The following is a 14,090-nucleotide window of genomic DNA, read 5'->3' as shown; positions in this document are numbered from 1 at the left end:
GGCACAAAACCTTGTTAGGAAACTGGGCTGAATTTGGGATTCCCAAAGCTTTCCCTTATTCCTGCAATGGCCCTGCAGCAGCAGCAGCAGCAGACAACAGACCCAGGCAAACCCTGCCTCCAGTTGGGATGGGAGCTGGAGCAGCTGGTACGGGAAGAGACCCAAAAATCACCACACGAACACCGAGGAGGGTCAGTTTTTAAAACTTTTTTTATTTTTTAATTTTTTTTTTAAGTTTTTATTTTATATTATCTACAAAGTAAAAGTTTTCTTAACTTAAAAGTTACATCACTGTCTCACGATAGTGATTATCTCATCAAACGTGATTTATAAATAATAACTCATCCGTTTGACGATTAGAATTTTTTTTTTTTTTTTTACTGAACCTGTTTTCAAGTTTAGTTAGAAGTAAAAGGGATCTCCAAGTCTTGATTTTTAGTGATAATAGCAGCAAGAATCACTCTTGTTACTTCTTTTGCTAGCTGACGAGTTCATAACTTTGAAGGGTCATTAAAAAATAAATAACTTCCAGTTTTCAGCAAGCAGAGTTGGGGCACTTGCAGGACTCAGATACAGTGCATGGAATTATGGAATAGCCCACAAGTTCCTAAATGCCTCTACTCAGTCCGAATCTCTCCCACTGCAAGATGAACTGTTAGCATTCCTAGTGGATGTTACAAGAAATCAAATTTTTTTTTTTTAAACAAAATAAAATGAAATTCTAGTTTTCTGTGCTTCCAGTTGGCAGAAGCAGTAGAAGGAGGGTATTTGGCCTACAAAAGGTATCCAGCCTTTCAGTTATTCCAGATGAGCCTTACAACTGCTGTTGGTGGTGGGCTTGTACTGTAAAAAAAAAGTTCAAATGTAAATAATAAATTGGCAAGCCACACAACAGTTTGCTAGTAAAGTGGTCACAGGACAACTACTGAGCTCAACTTTCTTTTATTTTTATTTTTATTTTTTCCTTTATTTTTTTTTAGAGAACAAAATAAAACCCTGCACATCAAGATGTCCTTGGGATGCTGTTTTTTTTTTTCTTTTCCCTACCTAAACCCTTAGAAAGCAGCTTTGTTCTGTTCACAAGTTCCCCAAGAAACATCAGGTAAAACTAAATCACTAAACAACTTCAGAGGCTGTTTGAGCTTGAATAATCAAAGAAACCTAAATAAGGTTAAATTTAAAGTGGAAAGAAATCACACGACTCCTACTTTTCCCCCAAAGCTGCAAAATGTTACTCTGAATTAAAGTTTAATTTCAGTTGTCACTTTACCAGCAGCCTAGCAGCCCTACCCCCACACAACATTTCACTCCTGTGCTCGAGATTTAATCAAACCTCTGATCATTATAAACTACACACAGTCCATCCCCCACGGCAAATCCACGGAAAACTCAGTCCCACAGTGCCAGTGTCTCACACTTCTCCTTTTGCTAGGAAAAAAGCACAAATATTCCCTGAATATTCCCTGAATTAGGTACATCTCACCAGCTAAACCTACGCTCCTCTAGGCTGCCAAAGCACAGCTGTGAAACACAAGGACATCTTAAGGTTGGTCGGTTTTCTTTGTCGTATTTTTTTTTTTAATTATTATTATTTTTCCCCAAAAGATCTGGTTTCTCCCAGTCCTCACTCCTCGACCTGGCTCAGTTAGGGTGCAGGTCTCCCGGGCACACACTCCTCACCTGAAGGGTGGGTCATATAGGGGAAATGTGTTGTTGTCGAGACTGGAATGGGCTGTAGTGCACTTTGAGCGAGGGCGGCTTGGGGACCACCGGGAGGCTGTGTCGTCATTAGCATCATTGGAGCATGGGCAGTTGGGTGAGAAGGAACCATTCCTGACTGTACATGAGCCTGAAACAAAGAGCTCTTTAGTATCATGGTCACAAGGAGGCACCAACTCCTGGCCACATGACTGGCGAAAGTTTGCTCCGTCAGCAAAGGTTTACTCTTCATTTGTTTTTCTGGTTTTTTTTTTGTTTTTTTTTTTTTTTTTTTCTTTCTTTCTTTTTTATTATTTTAAACTAGGTTAGGGGTTAAGGCAGAAGTTGTAACACAAAAAGAAAAATAATAATAACAACAAAAAGGGAAAATAATAATTCGAAAAAGCGCTCAAGACCTCATTGCTGGCTCTGAGTTGCGTTCTCAATTTTAGCCATTTTGCCAGCATTAAACAAGGGGGTATTTGAAAAAAAAAAAAAATATAACAATTCAGCAACAAATCTTCAAAACATTTCTGTTAGTCACCCAGATCAAAGCACTTCCTAGAGGGTACAGATAGGAACTTTGCAGGCACTGAGAGTCTGGCATCCCTTCCCACTCTCTCCTTGCACAACCCCACGTTCTCTCCTGGCTCCCAGCCCTGGGAACCTCCCTGTCCTCTCCAGTGACCTGTGGCCACACAGTGCTCAGCCAAGTCCTCCTGACAGGAGTGATTTCATCCCTTCACACTCTCAGGGCAGCTTTGTTCTGCTTCCAGTTCAGCTCATCGCAGTTCTTGTGTAATCTGAGCAATCAGGGCTAAGGCTCAGTGGAAAAGGAGATTAATCCTTCCCCATGGCTGATCACCTCTGGCAAACAAACTTGGTGGGTTCTTTAGCTCATGTCTCTAGAGGTCATCAATTTATTTTATTTAAAAACCTAGCAAGCATTAATTTCTTAAAAGCACAAAGAAACTCAGAGCTCTCAGTGGATTTCTCCTGGGAAAAAAAAAAGCCCCAAAACCCCATCATTTGTACCTAAAGTTTGTTTCTACCATAGCCCAGAACTGCAGCCTCACAGGTCTCCCATGCCAGTAAAGACAGATAGCAGGTAGTGGCTAGAATTTTATTTCTTAAAGACAAAAAGGGTTACTTGACTCATCACAGACATTCCCCAAACTCTTTGATCAGATTTGCACGTGGTTAGTAGCACCCCAGAAGCCTTTAAAGGCAGGAACTGCAATTCAAATCTCACTCTTGCTCTAAAAAAGGTTTAGGAAATCAGGCTGTGGAACAGAAATACCTCCCAGGATTGGCTCCTCGTTGACTTTGACAAACATGCTATTGTAGAAGCCATCATTATAAAGCAGCTATTCATAGAGCAGCTGGAGTCAATACACACAGTGGATAAAATTTTTCTGCTGTGGCTCAAACATTTTGCAGATTGGCAGCTGACAGCACTCTAATGAATTTTAAAGTACTGGTTCTCAAGTGAGATATCCACCAGCTCCAGATTCATCTGATAACCTGAAGGGAAATTGGATTGATCCCCTGTGTTGGCCTAACTGAAGTTCTTACTACGTGGTATTTCAGAATTGTGTTTAGAAACTGGGAATGAGGCTGCTAAAAAACTATTAAATCCAGTGATTGGTTTCCCCACAATGGAATAATTACATGCATTTAAAATTTCTGACAGAACTGTAGTTATGCCTTCACTAGAGATTTTTGAGGGAACTACTTCATTGGGAAAGTCAATTAGTTTGGTGTAAATATCACAAATTGCAGTTTCATTCTAAAAAAAAAATTGCAGAAGAGACTGCACAAATTAAAATCAAGGGCAAAGGCAGACTTTGTCTGTGATTACTAAAAATGCTGTCTGAGCAGTCAGTTCTGACTCAAAGTTGCATCTGATTTAATTTGGTTTGCTTGGCACACAGAAAGGAAGGCAATGGTCACACCCTGCATCCCTGGCCTGGCCAGGGCACAATTCAGGCACAGCTTTCCCCTTTCATGGACTGCAAGAAATGTTTTGTGTTTCAAATCACAGCACTGGACATGCCACTAAGCCAAGACCCCTCTGAGAAGCTCTAAACACAACCCAGGCATTCACAGCAGTGCCTTCACACCAGAGCAGAGCAGGAGTCTTGTTTCTGGCAGAAACCAGAGAAGGGAAGGATGTGCCAAGATGCCACAGCAATTATCAACTTTGGCCATCCTCTCCTTATCCTTCCCCCCCCAAAAAAAAAAAAGCAGAGAAATCAAAAGCCTAAGAGAATTAAAAAGCTAAAAACTCAACATCAGTAAAACGATTCCTACAGAACTATGGACTTATTGGCTTAACTGACTGTCCCAGGGACCAAAGCAAAGATTTTATCAGAATTCTGCAAGGGACTGGACACCTGTCAGATTAACATCCCTAATCAAAGTTAGTCACCTTATCCCAAACTATTGTTAACCTGTGTGAGAAGGCAGGAACCAGACACCAAGTTATTGGTCTGAAGAAAAAATTGTGCAGGCAAATTATTGATTGAACTGCCCATTCCTTGTCAAAGGACACTAAATCCAGGAGATTTAGTCAACATCAGAAAATCTGTGTCACACTGCTTTACACGGAGCTCTTGATTAATCTATCATGTGCTTCCCTTCCCCAAATCCTTTTTCTCAGGGAGCTGACCACAAGAGAGCAGTTAAGAGAAGTGGGTTTCTGATTCTGAAGCAAATTTTTAGGTTGTTTTAGGTTGCCCAACAATCTTTGGGGATCTTCAGCACAAGCAGTTCATTTAGAACCACACACACACCACACACACCCAGGCTTCTTTCTGCAAGGATTGTCCTGCAGTCACCTGAACTCCCTCCTGAACTCCCTCCTCTCTCCCTGCACTGCCTTGCTGGAAATCCTGTCATGTCCTTTTCTGGATGTATTTGTATAAAATTTGTCTACGATGAATGCAGAGCCTGAAACTGCCACCAAAAGCAGCAATTCAGCCTTTCTGCACTCACCTCCCACCTCCAACCTTTCTGTATGCCAGCTCTTCCTGGGATCAGGCACCTGACTGAGCAGGGAACCAATTTCACCAAGAAATAGCCTAAAAAGGGGGTAGGGGAGGCACATTTCAGCTGAATTGTGTCCCCAGCCTGGTCTGCTCCACGGCCAAGCAGTTCTGTGAGCAGAGTGGTGGGGCAGGGACAAGGATGGGAGCCAGGAACTGGGAAGAGAGCTCAATTTATTTCAGTAGCAGTGCCAGCTTAAGATGTCTTCATTAAACTACAGTTGCAGATGCACTAGGTGTTGGAAGCTGAGGTCCAAGTACACCTTGTCAAATTCTAAATAAAGGCAATGTACAGACAGAAACCTAAATAACAACAACAGGTAAGTCTGTGCTGAGAGCTGACAGATTGGCAATCACTTCAGCAGGCCCGACTGTCCTAACTTTTTTGTGGCATTAAGACATTTAGTCTTGAAGGTTGTTAAACTGTGTTTACCTGGGGGACATGGGCCATGTGTGGCGGATTGGTATATGCAGGTTGAACATGGGAGGGATGAATGGTGAAGACTGTTTGTTGTGCTGTAGGAAAATTGTTTTGTGGAGACTGCGTGTTGGAGCCTGGCGTCATGGAAGGAGGGGTTGGAGCTAGACCTGCGTGGTAAATCGCCGACTGCTGCTGGGGGTTGGCCAGGTGCAGGGCCTGGGCAGCCTGGTGCTGGTGGTGCTGCAAGAAAACACAGAGATCATTGAGGTTAGGGCTGGGGAATGACATTGATCCTGTTAAGGAGAAAGGAGTGGGAAACTGCTCTCGACTCCAAATCTGTAAATGGTGACTCTAAGGATCACCCGTGCTCGTGGGGAAACTCTTTACAGCCACGTCAGGCTCAGCTTCTGCTGGCAAACAGAGCCCAGAGTGCCAGGTAAAACCATGCAGAACCTGGAGCTGGGAGTGCCTCACAGCTGCAGCCAGCTATTCCCAGGAGGGAATTAAGGAATAGCAGCACTATCCCAAGGATCACTTTGTTTTCAGCTGCTTTGACAAAATCCAATCAAACACTTCTCAGCATTTATCTGCTATTTCCACTTCACCCATATGAAAGCACTGACACAATTATGATCCTTCCCTAACCCTTAAATCTGAAACATCCCCCATCCCCTGTGAACAGGTTAAAACGAGTGGTTGGACTCTGCTCAATCCCACTCTTTTTCGTCTCGGAGAAATCAATACATCAACCATCAAACACCATTAAGCTGCAACCCCTTAAAAACACAATTAAACACAACTTGCTCGGGCCCTGGGTGGTGTTACCTGCACGGGGCTTGGAGCAGGGTGGCTTCCAGCATGTTGGCTTTGCTGCTGGCCAGTTGGGGTGGCAGAAGGCTGAGGATGCGGAGGATGCGGGTGCAGGGTAGCATTAGGGTGGGCATACTGCTGAGCAAGTGAGCCAGTGGAAACTAGGATGAAAAAGAGGAATATTTAACATCAGGTTCAGGATGTGCACCTCGATCAAGTCACCATCTGCATTTGAAGATTTCACTACAACTCAGTCTGTAAATATATTCCCTCCCCCTTCTAAAAAAAAATACGGATTTATCTTGCAAATAGCTGATGATCTTACCTTGCTTTTGTGTAGTTTGGTTTGGCAGGAAAGTCTATAAACAACCATAATTAGACAGTTCATTTTCCCTAATTTGACAATGTAACAGATACATAGAGAAAAGCAGTATTTTATCTTTTGTTTTGTCAAACAGACCAGTTTCAAAGATCAAATTTATAATTTTCATACAATTTAGGATTTCCTGAGATATACTTTTCAAAGGTGTTACGAGCCATTTTTATTTCCACCATCCAAAAAAAATTCTTTGGCCTTATACCTGGCTAACCTCACCATGCTACTCTTCTGGAAATTGCTCACAGAACAGTCAGAGGGAAGCACAAACTCTGCCCAGAGTCAATAAACACATCACAGCTGACAAAACTGAGGCTGCTCGAGCATCAAATTTTTGCTGAAGCCACTTTCTTGTGCTAAAATAACCCATTTTGCCTCTGCCCTCGAGGCCAATCTGTTCTGGATCACCACCGTCCTGTGAGTTCCCCAACACTGCCACGGAATTCTTCATTCCTTGAATCAGAAGCAAATAAGGTAAAAAATTCCCAAAAAGGAAGAAACTGAACAACAGAAAACTTTTACCCCAGTGAAGCCACATCTGTTGCTACAGCCCTGCCAGTCTCCAACAACAAACACACCAAGTTCCTTTTTGGATCCTGCTCTGTCTTGTTTCCAATGGGCCACAATAATTCCTGTTGGTTTTTTTTTTAAAAAAAACTTTTGAGGGAATCTAAGCAAGTATGAAAAGCCATAATGACAACACATCTTCCTTTCAACACAAAGCATGCACGTAAATCCAGGACCCTAAAAATGAGGATATTTCCCCTATTTCTTTTAGGTCTTGTGCAACAACCAGGCCATGTCTGCACCTACTTCTGTGTGTGACAACATGTGTTAATCCCTCTGATGTCACAGAGCCTGAAAGACCAAGGAGAGTTTTGCTGACCAAGTGCTAAAAAAGCAAACAGCCAAAGAAAACCATCAGCCTGCTCCTCAGTATTTCCTTCAACTGTTCCTTATTTGTTTTGGTGCCTTTTGGTGGTTCTGAAGTTAATTACTGATGAGTATCTACCAGATTATATCTGTTTTTTAATGGGGTTGGTATTATATAAGAACTTGGTGGTCACTGCAGTTTTCCTCCAGTCTGGTTTGCTATAAACCTTACAAATCCAAGTTCTGACACATTTCAACTCACCAGAATACAGAGAGCCAGGATATTTTTGCCTAATTTAGGTTTTTTTCTCCCCTGTGCAGGTTCCTCCTTTAGAAAATAACTGCCTGCCACATTTAACTTAATCCCTGGCAAGCTCTATTAAATCTTCACTGAGCAAATGGCCTCGCAGTGATGAGCAGTTTCAGGCTATTAGTGCAGATGAACCAAATTCCTGCAGCCTGGAGTTGATCCTAATGTTCTTATCCACATCTGCAAGCACAGTTGTACAATCTGAGACCTCCTGATTGAGAGGGGTTTCAAAAACACCTCAATATTTTCTAAGCACGCTGTCAAAACCAGCAGGATCTTGTGTCACAGCATTTTGTTATGCTTTAAATCCAAGTATTTTTGATTTCTTTTTTTTTTTTTTTGTATCACTACTAAAATGTATTTTGCAGCAGCATCCCTGCCACGCTCCTACTTGACTTTCAGACATCTCTGACAACACCAAAATTATCAGTGGCAATGCAACACTGATTATTTTTACAGTACCAAGTTTATGGCTTTCTACAGGAGGAAAATTTCTCAACCTCATTATTATAAACACTCTGAAGAAGGCCAGAAATTATTATCTTTGTCAAAGTAATAGAAATAAATGGAAGGAGGGATTATTTGCTTGCCAAAGGGCACATGAGACCAGCAATCCTCCCAGTGCCTCAGCCACAGAGCTGGCAAGCCTCACCACAAATTAACTCCACCTCCATTCAAGAGGCTTTAAAATGTATATGAAATTTAATTCCAAGTTGTAAGATACTCAAGGTTTCCCACAACACTTATTAAGAGGCCTCAAAATAATGTGGGACTCCATGAAACCATTTGTACAATTTATCTTTTGGTTCTTTATGGCCAAGAGAATAATAAACTCAGTTGTTCTGAAGCAGATATTTCTACAATAAAAGTTTACAATAAGGAATTTCTCTCTTAAGACACCAGTTAAACCAAGGAATAGCACCCTAAAGTACAGATATAAACCAAGAGGATCAGGTTTTTGTCATAGTGGCAGCTCTTCCAAAACCACCTAGTATTTTATCCATAGCTTTGGATTTGAAGCACTGGACTTTTTTATACTGAAGAATATTTATTTTTCTAGTTTCTCCTCTCCTTCATTTTGTCTTTAGCAGATCACCCTAATGACCAAATTTGTAGGGCTTAAAACCGCTTCAGATGCTGCTGCAAAATATGTTTTAAGAGTAATATTAAAAATGCCTTTCAAAAAATGTTATCTGGGCACTTCTCTAAATCCTGGCCAGTTCCTGCACACAAACCAAGAGCGACTCAGCAGGTCTGAAATGCATTCCCAGCTCAAAACCAGAGTTCAGACTCCAACTCCAGCAGTGTAAATGGTTTTTCATGTTTAGTTTGTGCAAGTAATTCCTGCCAAGCCAATGAAATCTCTGAGACCAGCAGGGCTGTCAAAGGAGTCTTGTAAAAGCCATGAAAAATTCACCTGCTCAGCCAGAACTAAAACACTTTCCCTGGGATTTTTTTAAAGGAATTTTTGCCTGGTCATCAAAACAGCTCACTACACAAATTATCAGCAAATAAGACAAGACAGGAGGTGAAAAAAAAATAAAAAAGACCCATTATCCAACATTTTCCCCCAATTGTCAGTAATTTTGATATTTTCTAAATGGCCACCTATTACCTGAGAACGTGCCAGGAAAGCTCTGGGAAAGGACACACCTTGCTGCAAGTCACCTCAGCTCATTCCAGCACAAATACATTGAGTTTCTCAGCCTTTCTGCCCTAAATTCCTCTGCCTGGCCTGACCTCCTTCACTTCTGCATCTTTCTAATCAAATTGGTTCTGATGTGAGATATTTCACTGCACTGACCTGGCAGGGATGGGAGCGACTCAGTCACGGAATGGGAGAAAAACATCACGGGGATTGAATTACTGAATTCAACTCTACAGAACTGCACCCCCTTTCTGAGAGCAAACAAGAAGTAGTCAGCCACAGAACCCACAGAAGGAGCTGAAATCAGAAGAGGTCAGAGCAGCAGAAATCAAGCAGAACTCAGCTACAAGGGAATATGTGAAACCACATTGTGTAATTTTGTAATTTTGTCTTTTCCCTGGAATTTCAATGGTGCCAATGGTGGTCAGCGTTGGTCATGGTCCAAAGATGCATTGAAGAGCCTATTTTCAAAAACTGACCAGTGAACAAACTTCAACATTATTGCCAGAGCCAGTAAGATGGTGAGGATAACTACATTTAAAAGACCTGAATGGTAGGAAGCAAAGAAATAGCAAATGTTTCTTTCATCATACAAACATTTCAAGAAGTCATTTTACACAAGTAGAGTGGACTTCAAAGATAATCCAAGAAAGGAACGAGGTTATTGAAGTGATTTCAGTGCACCAAACCAAGAGGCATGAACACAGCACAGGTCAGCATCCTACAGAACCAGTGTGGCACAAGAAATCTGCTCCAGAGGAGATTTTTGGAGAACAAGTGGTTTTTCTCACATCCCTCTTGCATGAGCTAATGCAAAAAAAAAAAAAAAACAAACAAAAAAACAAAAAGCAACCAAAAAAAAAAACCAAACAGGAGAGTGCCTGGCATGAGCTGCACAGACTTACAGACAGACACAGCAACAAATGCCACGGCAGGACAGGAGCAAGAACAAAAACAGCCTGAAACTGCAACTCCTCCTTTCCCCTGTCCTGGGTGAGAGTTCATCCTGCAAGCACCCTCCTCAAACCTCAGCTTCCTCAAAGCAGCTGCTGAACACCAGCAGGCAGGGCAGGATTTTGCAGTTCTCTGCCTTTCCTGTACGTGTGGAGGAGCTGGAGCAGCTCACTGCTGTGTCCAGGGAGCACCAGCTCCTCTCCCAGTGCCTCCAGCGATGCTGCTCACCAGCCCAGCCCCAGCCCAGCTAGGGAGGGAACTGAGAAAGTTCCAAGGAGCCCTCATCTCATCCCTGGCATACAATCATGACCACAAGTTGTTCCCAGCACTCCTTCAGTGGCAGCTCTACAGAAAACTTCCTCCACCTCGGCTGCAGCTCGAGTTATTTCCTCCTAGGGGCTCAAAACCTGAGCCACGGCTTTTTAAAGGGATGAGGTCCAAGTTGTTTCTCCTTTTAGGAAGTTGGTAACTCGTCAGGTGTAAAAATTCTGTTTGGCTCATGAAAGGGAGAAACCAGCTCTCACAGGTTTAAGTAGAGGCAACGGAATCACAGAGTGGTTTGGGTGGGAAGGGACCTTCAGGATCATCTTGTTCCACCTCCTGCCACGGGCAGGGACACCTTCCACTGTCCCAGGTTGCTCCAAGCCCCATCCAACCTGGCCTTGGACATTTCCAGGATGGAGCAGCCACAGCTTCTCTGGGCATCCTGTGCCAGGACCTCACCACCCTCACAGGGAAGGATTTCTTAGAGCCCACTTCTGGCTGCAGATGAAAAGACTGGGTAGTGAAATCAGAGATTTTTTCATAGTCAAAATAAATTTTTGAAGAATTGACAACTCAGCTTCTTGTGATCATATAAATTTGTTGCAAAGCTCCATTCCCTGCTCACTGAGGAACCTTCCTGCGTTTTCCACATCCTGGTTTGGTGCAAGGAAACTCGTTCCCTCAACACGTCCCATTCCTTTAACATGTGGTTCTTTAGAAAGTGCTTTTCTGTACAATCAAAATTAGTACAAAAAACCCAACTCACTGGCAAAGTAGAAAGAAGGGCCTGTCTCCTTGCTGTATGGTATTTTGGGACATGCTGAATTTGGGAAATAGAAAGGTAAATTAGCCTCTTGCCAAGCGCATACTTCCCATCTTCTGGAAAGGTCAGTGTTAGTTTTAATTTTTTAAATTATTTTTTTGAAGACTCTAGAACCATGCAGATATTTTTATTCACTTAGCTGCTATTAGGGCTAGATATTTTGTTTTACAAATGAGTGGAGTAAGTCTCGAGTAAGCCTTCCTTCTTAACTCTGACTCTGAGGTCTACAGTTCTTAATTAACACGAAATAAAAGCTTTACGTCAATTCATGGTCTATTACTGTCCACTGTAACAAGAAGGTTAAAATGCAGTTACACTAGAGCAGAAACTGGCCCTTGCTTTTTCAGCTATAGCACTGCCATTCTGAACAGTTCCAAGACAACTTTGGTGACTGGTTCACTCTTAGTCCCTGGAGAATCCTCTGAAGTTTATATTATATCCACCATTGTACTATCAGGGGAATAGAATTTACTCTACTGCTGAGACAGAAACCAGATAAAGTTAGAGACAACACCAGACCAGTAAAACATATGCAGAAGGGGAAAAGGGAAGGGAGAACGGGGACAGGAATGAGAGCACAAAAAACAGGAAATGCATCTATGTAAAACCAAAGTCTGGTTTTACACAAGTTCTTAAACACAAAAGTTCAGTTTTTCAGAGGGCTCCAATTATCTGGAAACAATTCAGCCACACAGAAAAAAACCACAAGTTCAATGTCACAGGAATGGACAGATCCACCCCTCTACTTGGTAACCAAATTTTCTACCAGCAGCAGAAGCCTGGTCTGGGCTTTGTGTGACACAGGAGCCAAACTGGGACCGTGGCCAGCAAACTCCAGCAGCCCAAGGACAGGGACTGGGAGGCCACCCCGAGCCAGCAGCTGCCAGACAGACACAGAACCTCCTGAACCCAAGGTGCAGCTGAGCAGGGGAAGGATGACACCTCCAGGTCGGCTGTGTGGCAGGTAAAGGTGTCACATTTCAAACTCTCCATGGCTCCGCAGCTGAAGTGTCACAGACGTTGTTATCGTCTGGCTGGGAAGAAAGTTGTTTGGACTTGGTCCTTCCCCATTTTGAGGGGAAAACCCCAATGATCTGAACACTCCTCTGTCCTGTCTTTAGCTGGGGTTACTGGGACCATGCAGCTCTGCTTCTCTCTCTTGGCAATAGCAGGGTTGTGACACTGTGAGCTGGCAAGGAAATCCCAGAAGTGCAGGAATATCCCAATAAACAACATTAGACAAAAATGCTTTTCTTTAAAATGGAAGGGTGCTTATCACCCAGTGTAGGTCACTGTATGTAATTTGGATTCAGCTATCTCTTCACAAGACAGGAAGGAAAATAACCCCAAAATTCTGGCAGTGAGGGTAGTTCCCTTAAAATCGACAGGAATTTCTTTTGGCTGCCAGGCTGTTACTATTTGCCACAGACTTTCAACTCGTCCCAAACCATTAGTGAAGGTGGAGTTTCAGATTCTTACCAGAAAACATTTCACACCTTAGGAATACTTGATAAGCAGTTTCCCCCCAACCCCCAGGTCTCAGCACAGAAGTTCTTGCAGACATCTTCTCTCTACCACATATGCAGGAGAAAAACTGAGTGAATTTTGCAGGAGTAACTCAAAGCAAGCACCAGTACCTTGAAGAGTAAAAGGGCAGCGTGGCCCACTGAATCCTGGTATTAGTGCTAAAAATAAGTAATAATATATATTTTAAAAATCAGATAGCCATTTTTAAGGGTCAAAAGGGAAATTGTTTAAGCAAAATCAAAAGCAGCAGTGGTGGTTGTTTCTCAGGAAGTTGTTATTCTGTACTTTCAAATTAGTTTTTTAAGAGAGGACCAGAATCAAATTGCACAGGTATATTTAGTTCAAATGTGGGTAAACTTAAGATTCCCAAAAGACAGCACATAAGTTATGGATATTTTCTTATAGTCACTCAGTCAGATGTGAACAATTCCAACATGATGCTCTTTAGCTCCATAAGCAGCTCAGATTGGTCACCTCTGCCATTCCTGCCTTTTCCCACACATGGATAAATGGAAGCTGAAGTGGACACGTTACAGCTGGACACACTTTGAGGAAGCACAGTCTGTCTGGGCCAGGTCTTCAGGCACTCAGCACATGCAAGACTTGCAAAAATGTGAATTGAGAGGCTGCTGCAGAACATCAGGAGTCATTCCATGTGTCACTGTCACCTTGGAAGGTGAAGGGTACATTTGAGACAGTTCCATGTTCACTAAACACGTCTGCACAGGGGCAAGAACACACCCTTAAAAAAGGTCTCACATGGAGTTCATGATCCTCTTGGGTTCAATGGTTTCAGTAACAAAAATTTCAAGCATTCCATCATTTACTGGAAGGTGGGAGAATATTTAGAAGAGTCACCAAGTAGCTACTTGAAAGAACACAGGAGGACAGGCCATTTCTGTTAAATTAGGTGCTCTTGGGAAAGTAATATTTAATTACATGGCAGGAAATACCAAAGAATTCTCAAGTTTGACCCAACTGAGTTGTTTGCACTGGCAGGTAGTCACATATCTACAACAGACAAGCTGCAAAACCAACACAGAATGAGATCTAACAGTTGTAAGTTAGAATATCAGTGAAAAAAAAAAACTATACAGACATCTGATCAAAGCCAAGCAAGGCAACGGGCATGTACTTCAACGCTGCAGAACCCACTGATTACAGAAGATAAGGATGGTGCACAATGGGAAATTGCTAGAAAGTCACATGCAACCATTCTGAATCAAACCTCAGATTATCTCATGTTTGGTTTTATTTCATTAGAATTTGAGAGGAGGGTTTTCACCAATAAAGGTCTGAAAGCCTTTGAGCATTTGCTTTATCGGAATTCTATTTAATC

The 14,090-nt window shown here is 42.4% G+C and overlaps 1 protein-coding gene across 14 annotated transcripts in view; it reads right to left on the bottom strand.

Moving 5' to 3' along the window:
• Nucleotides 1–192: 192 nt before the first annotated feature.
• The window catches only part of ATXN2 (ataxin 2), a 49,044-nt gene continuing 35,146 nt past the window's right edge, over nucleotides 193–14,090 (bottom strand). For 9 of the 14 annotated variants that reach the window (XM_077787241.1, XM_077787236.1, XM_077787242.1 and 6 more), the window contains 4 exons: nucleotides 11,168–11,221; nucleotides 5,992–6,137; nucleotides 5,179–5,406; nucleotides 193–1,849 (listed from right to left, as the gene is read on the bottom strand). In XM_077787241.1, coding sequence (XP_077643367.1) covers nucleotides 1,646–1,849; nucleotides 5,179–5,406; nucleotides 5,992–6,137; nucleotides 11,168–11,221 — 632 coding nt within the window. In that variant the 3' untranslated portion in view covers nucleotides 193–1,645. The remainder of the gene's footprint in view (nucleotides 1,850–5,178; nucleotides 5,407–5,991; nucleotides 6,138–11,167; nucleotides 11,222–14,090) is intronic. The other 5 variants (XM_077787233.1, XM_077787235.1, XM_077787239.1 and 2 more) reach the window with 3 other exon arrangements.

The sequence above is a fragment of the Lonchura striata genome, chromosome 18 (genome assembly GCF_046129695.1).
Source record: "Lonchura striata isolate bLonStr1 chromosome 18, bLonStr1.mat, whole genome shotgun sequence".
Classification (NCBI taxonomy): Eukaryota; Metazoa; Chordata; class Aves; order Passeriformes; family Estrildidae; genus Lonchura; species Lonchura striata.
The sequence above is the reverse complement of the archived record's forward strand: the minus strand, read 5'-3'. Positions and strand labels throughout refer to the sequence as shown.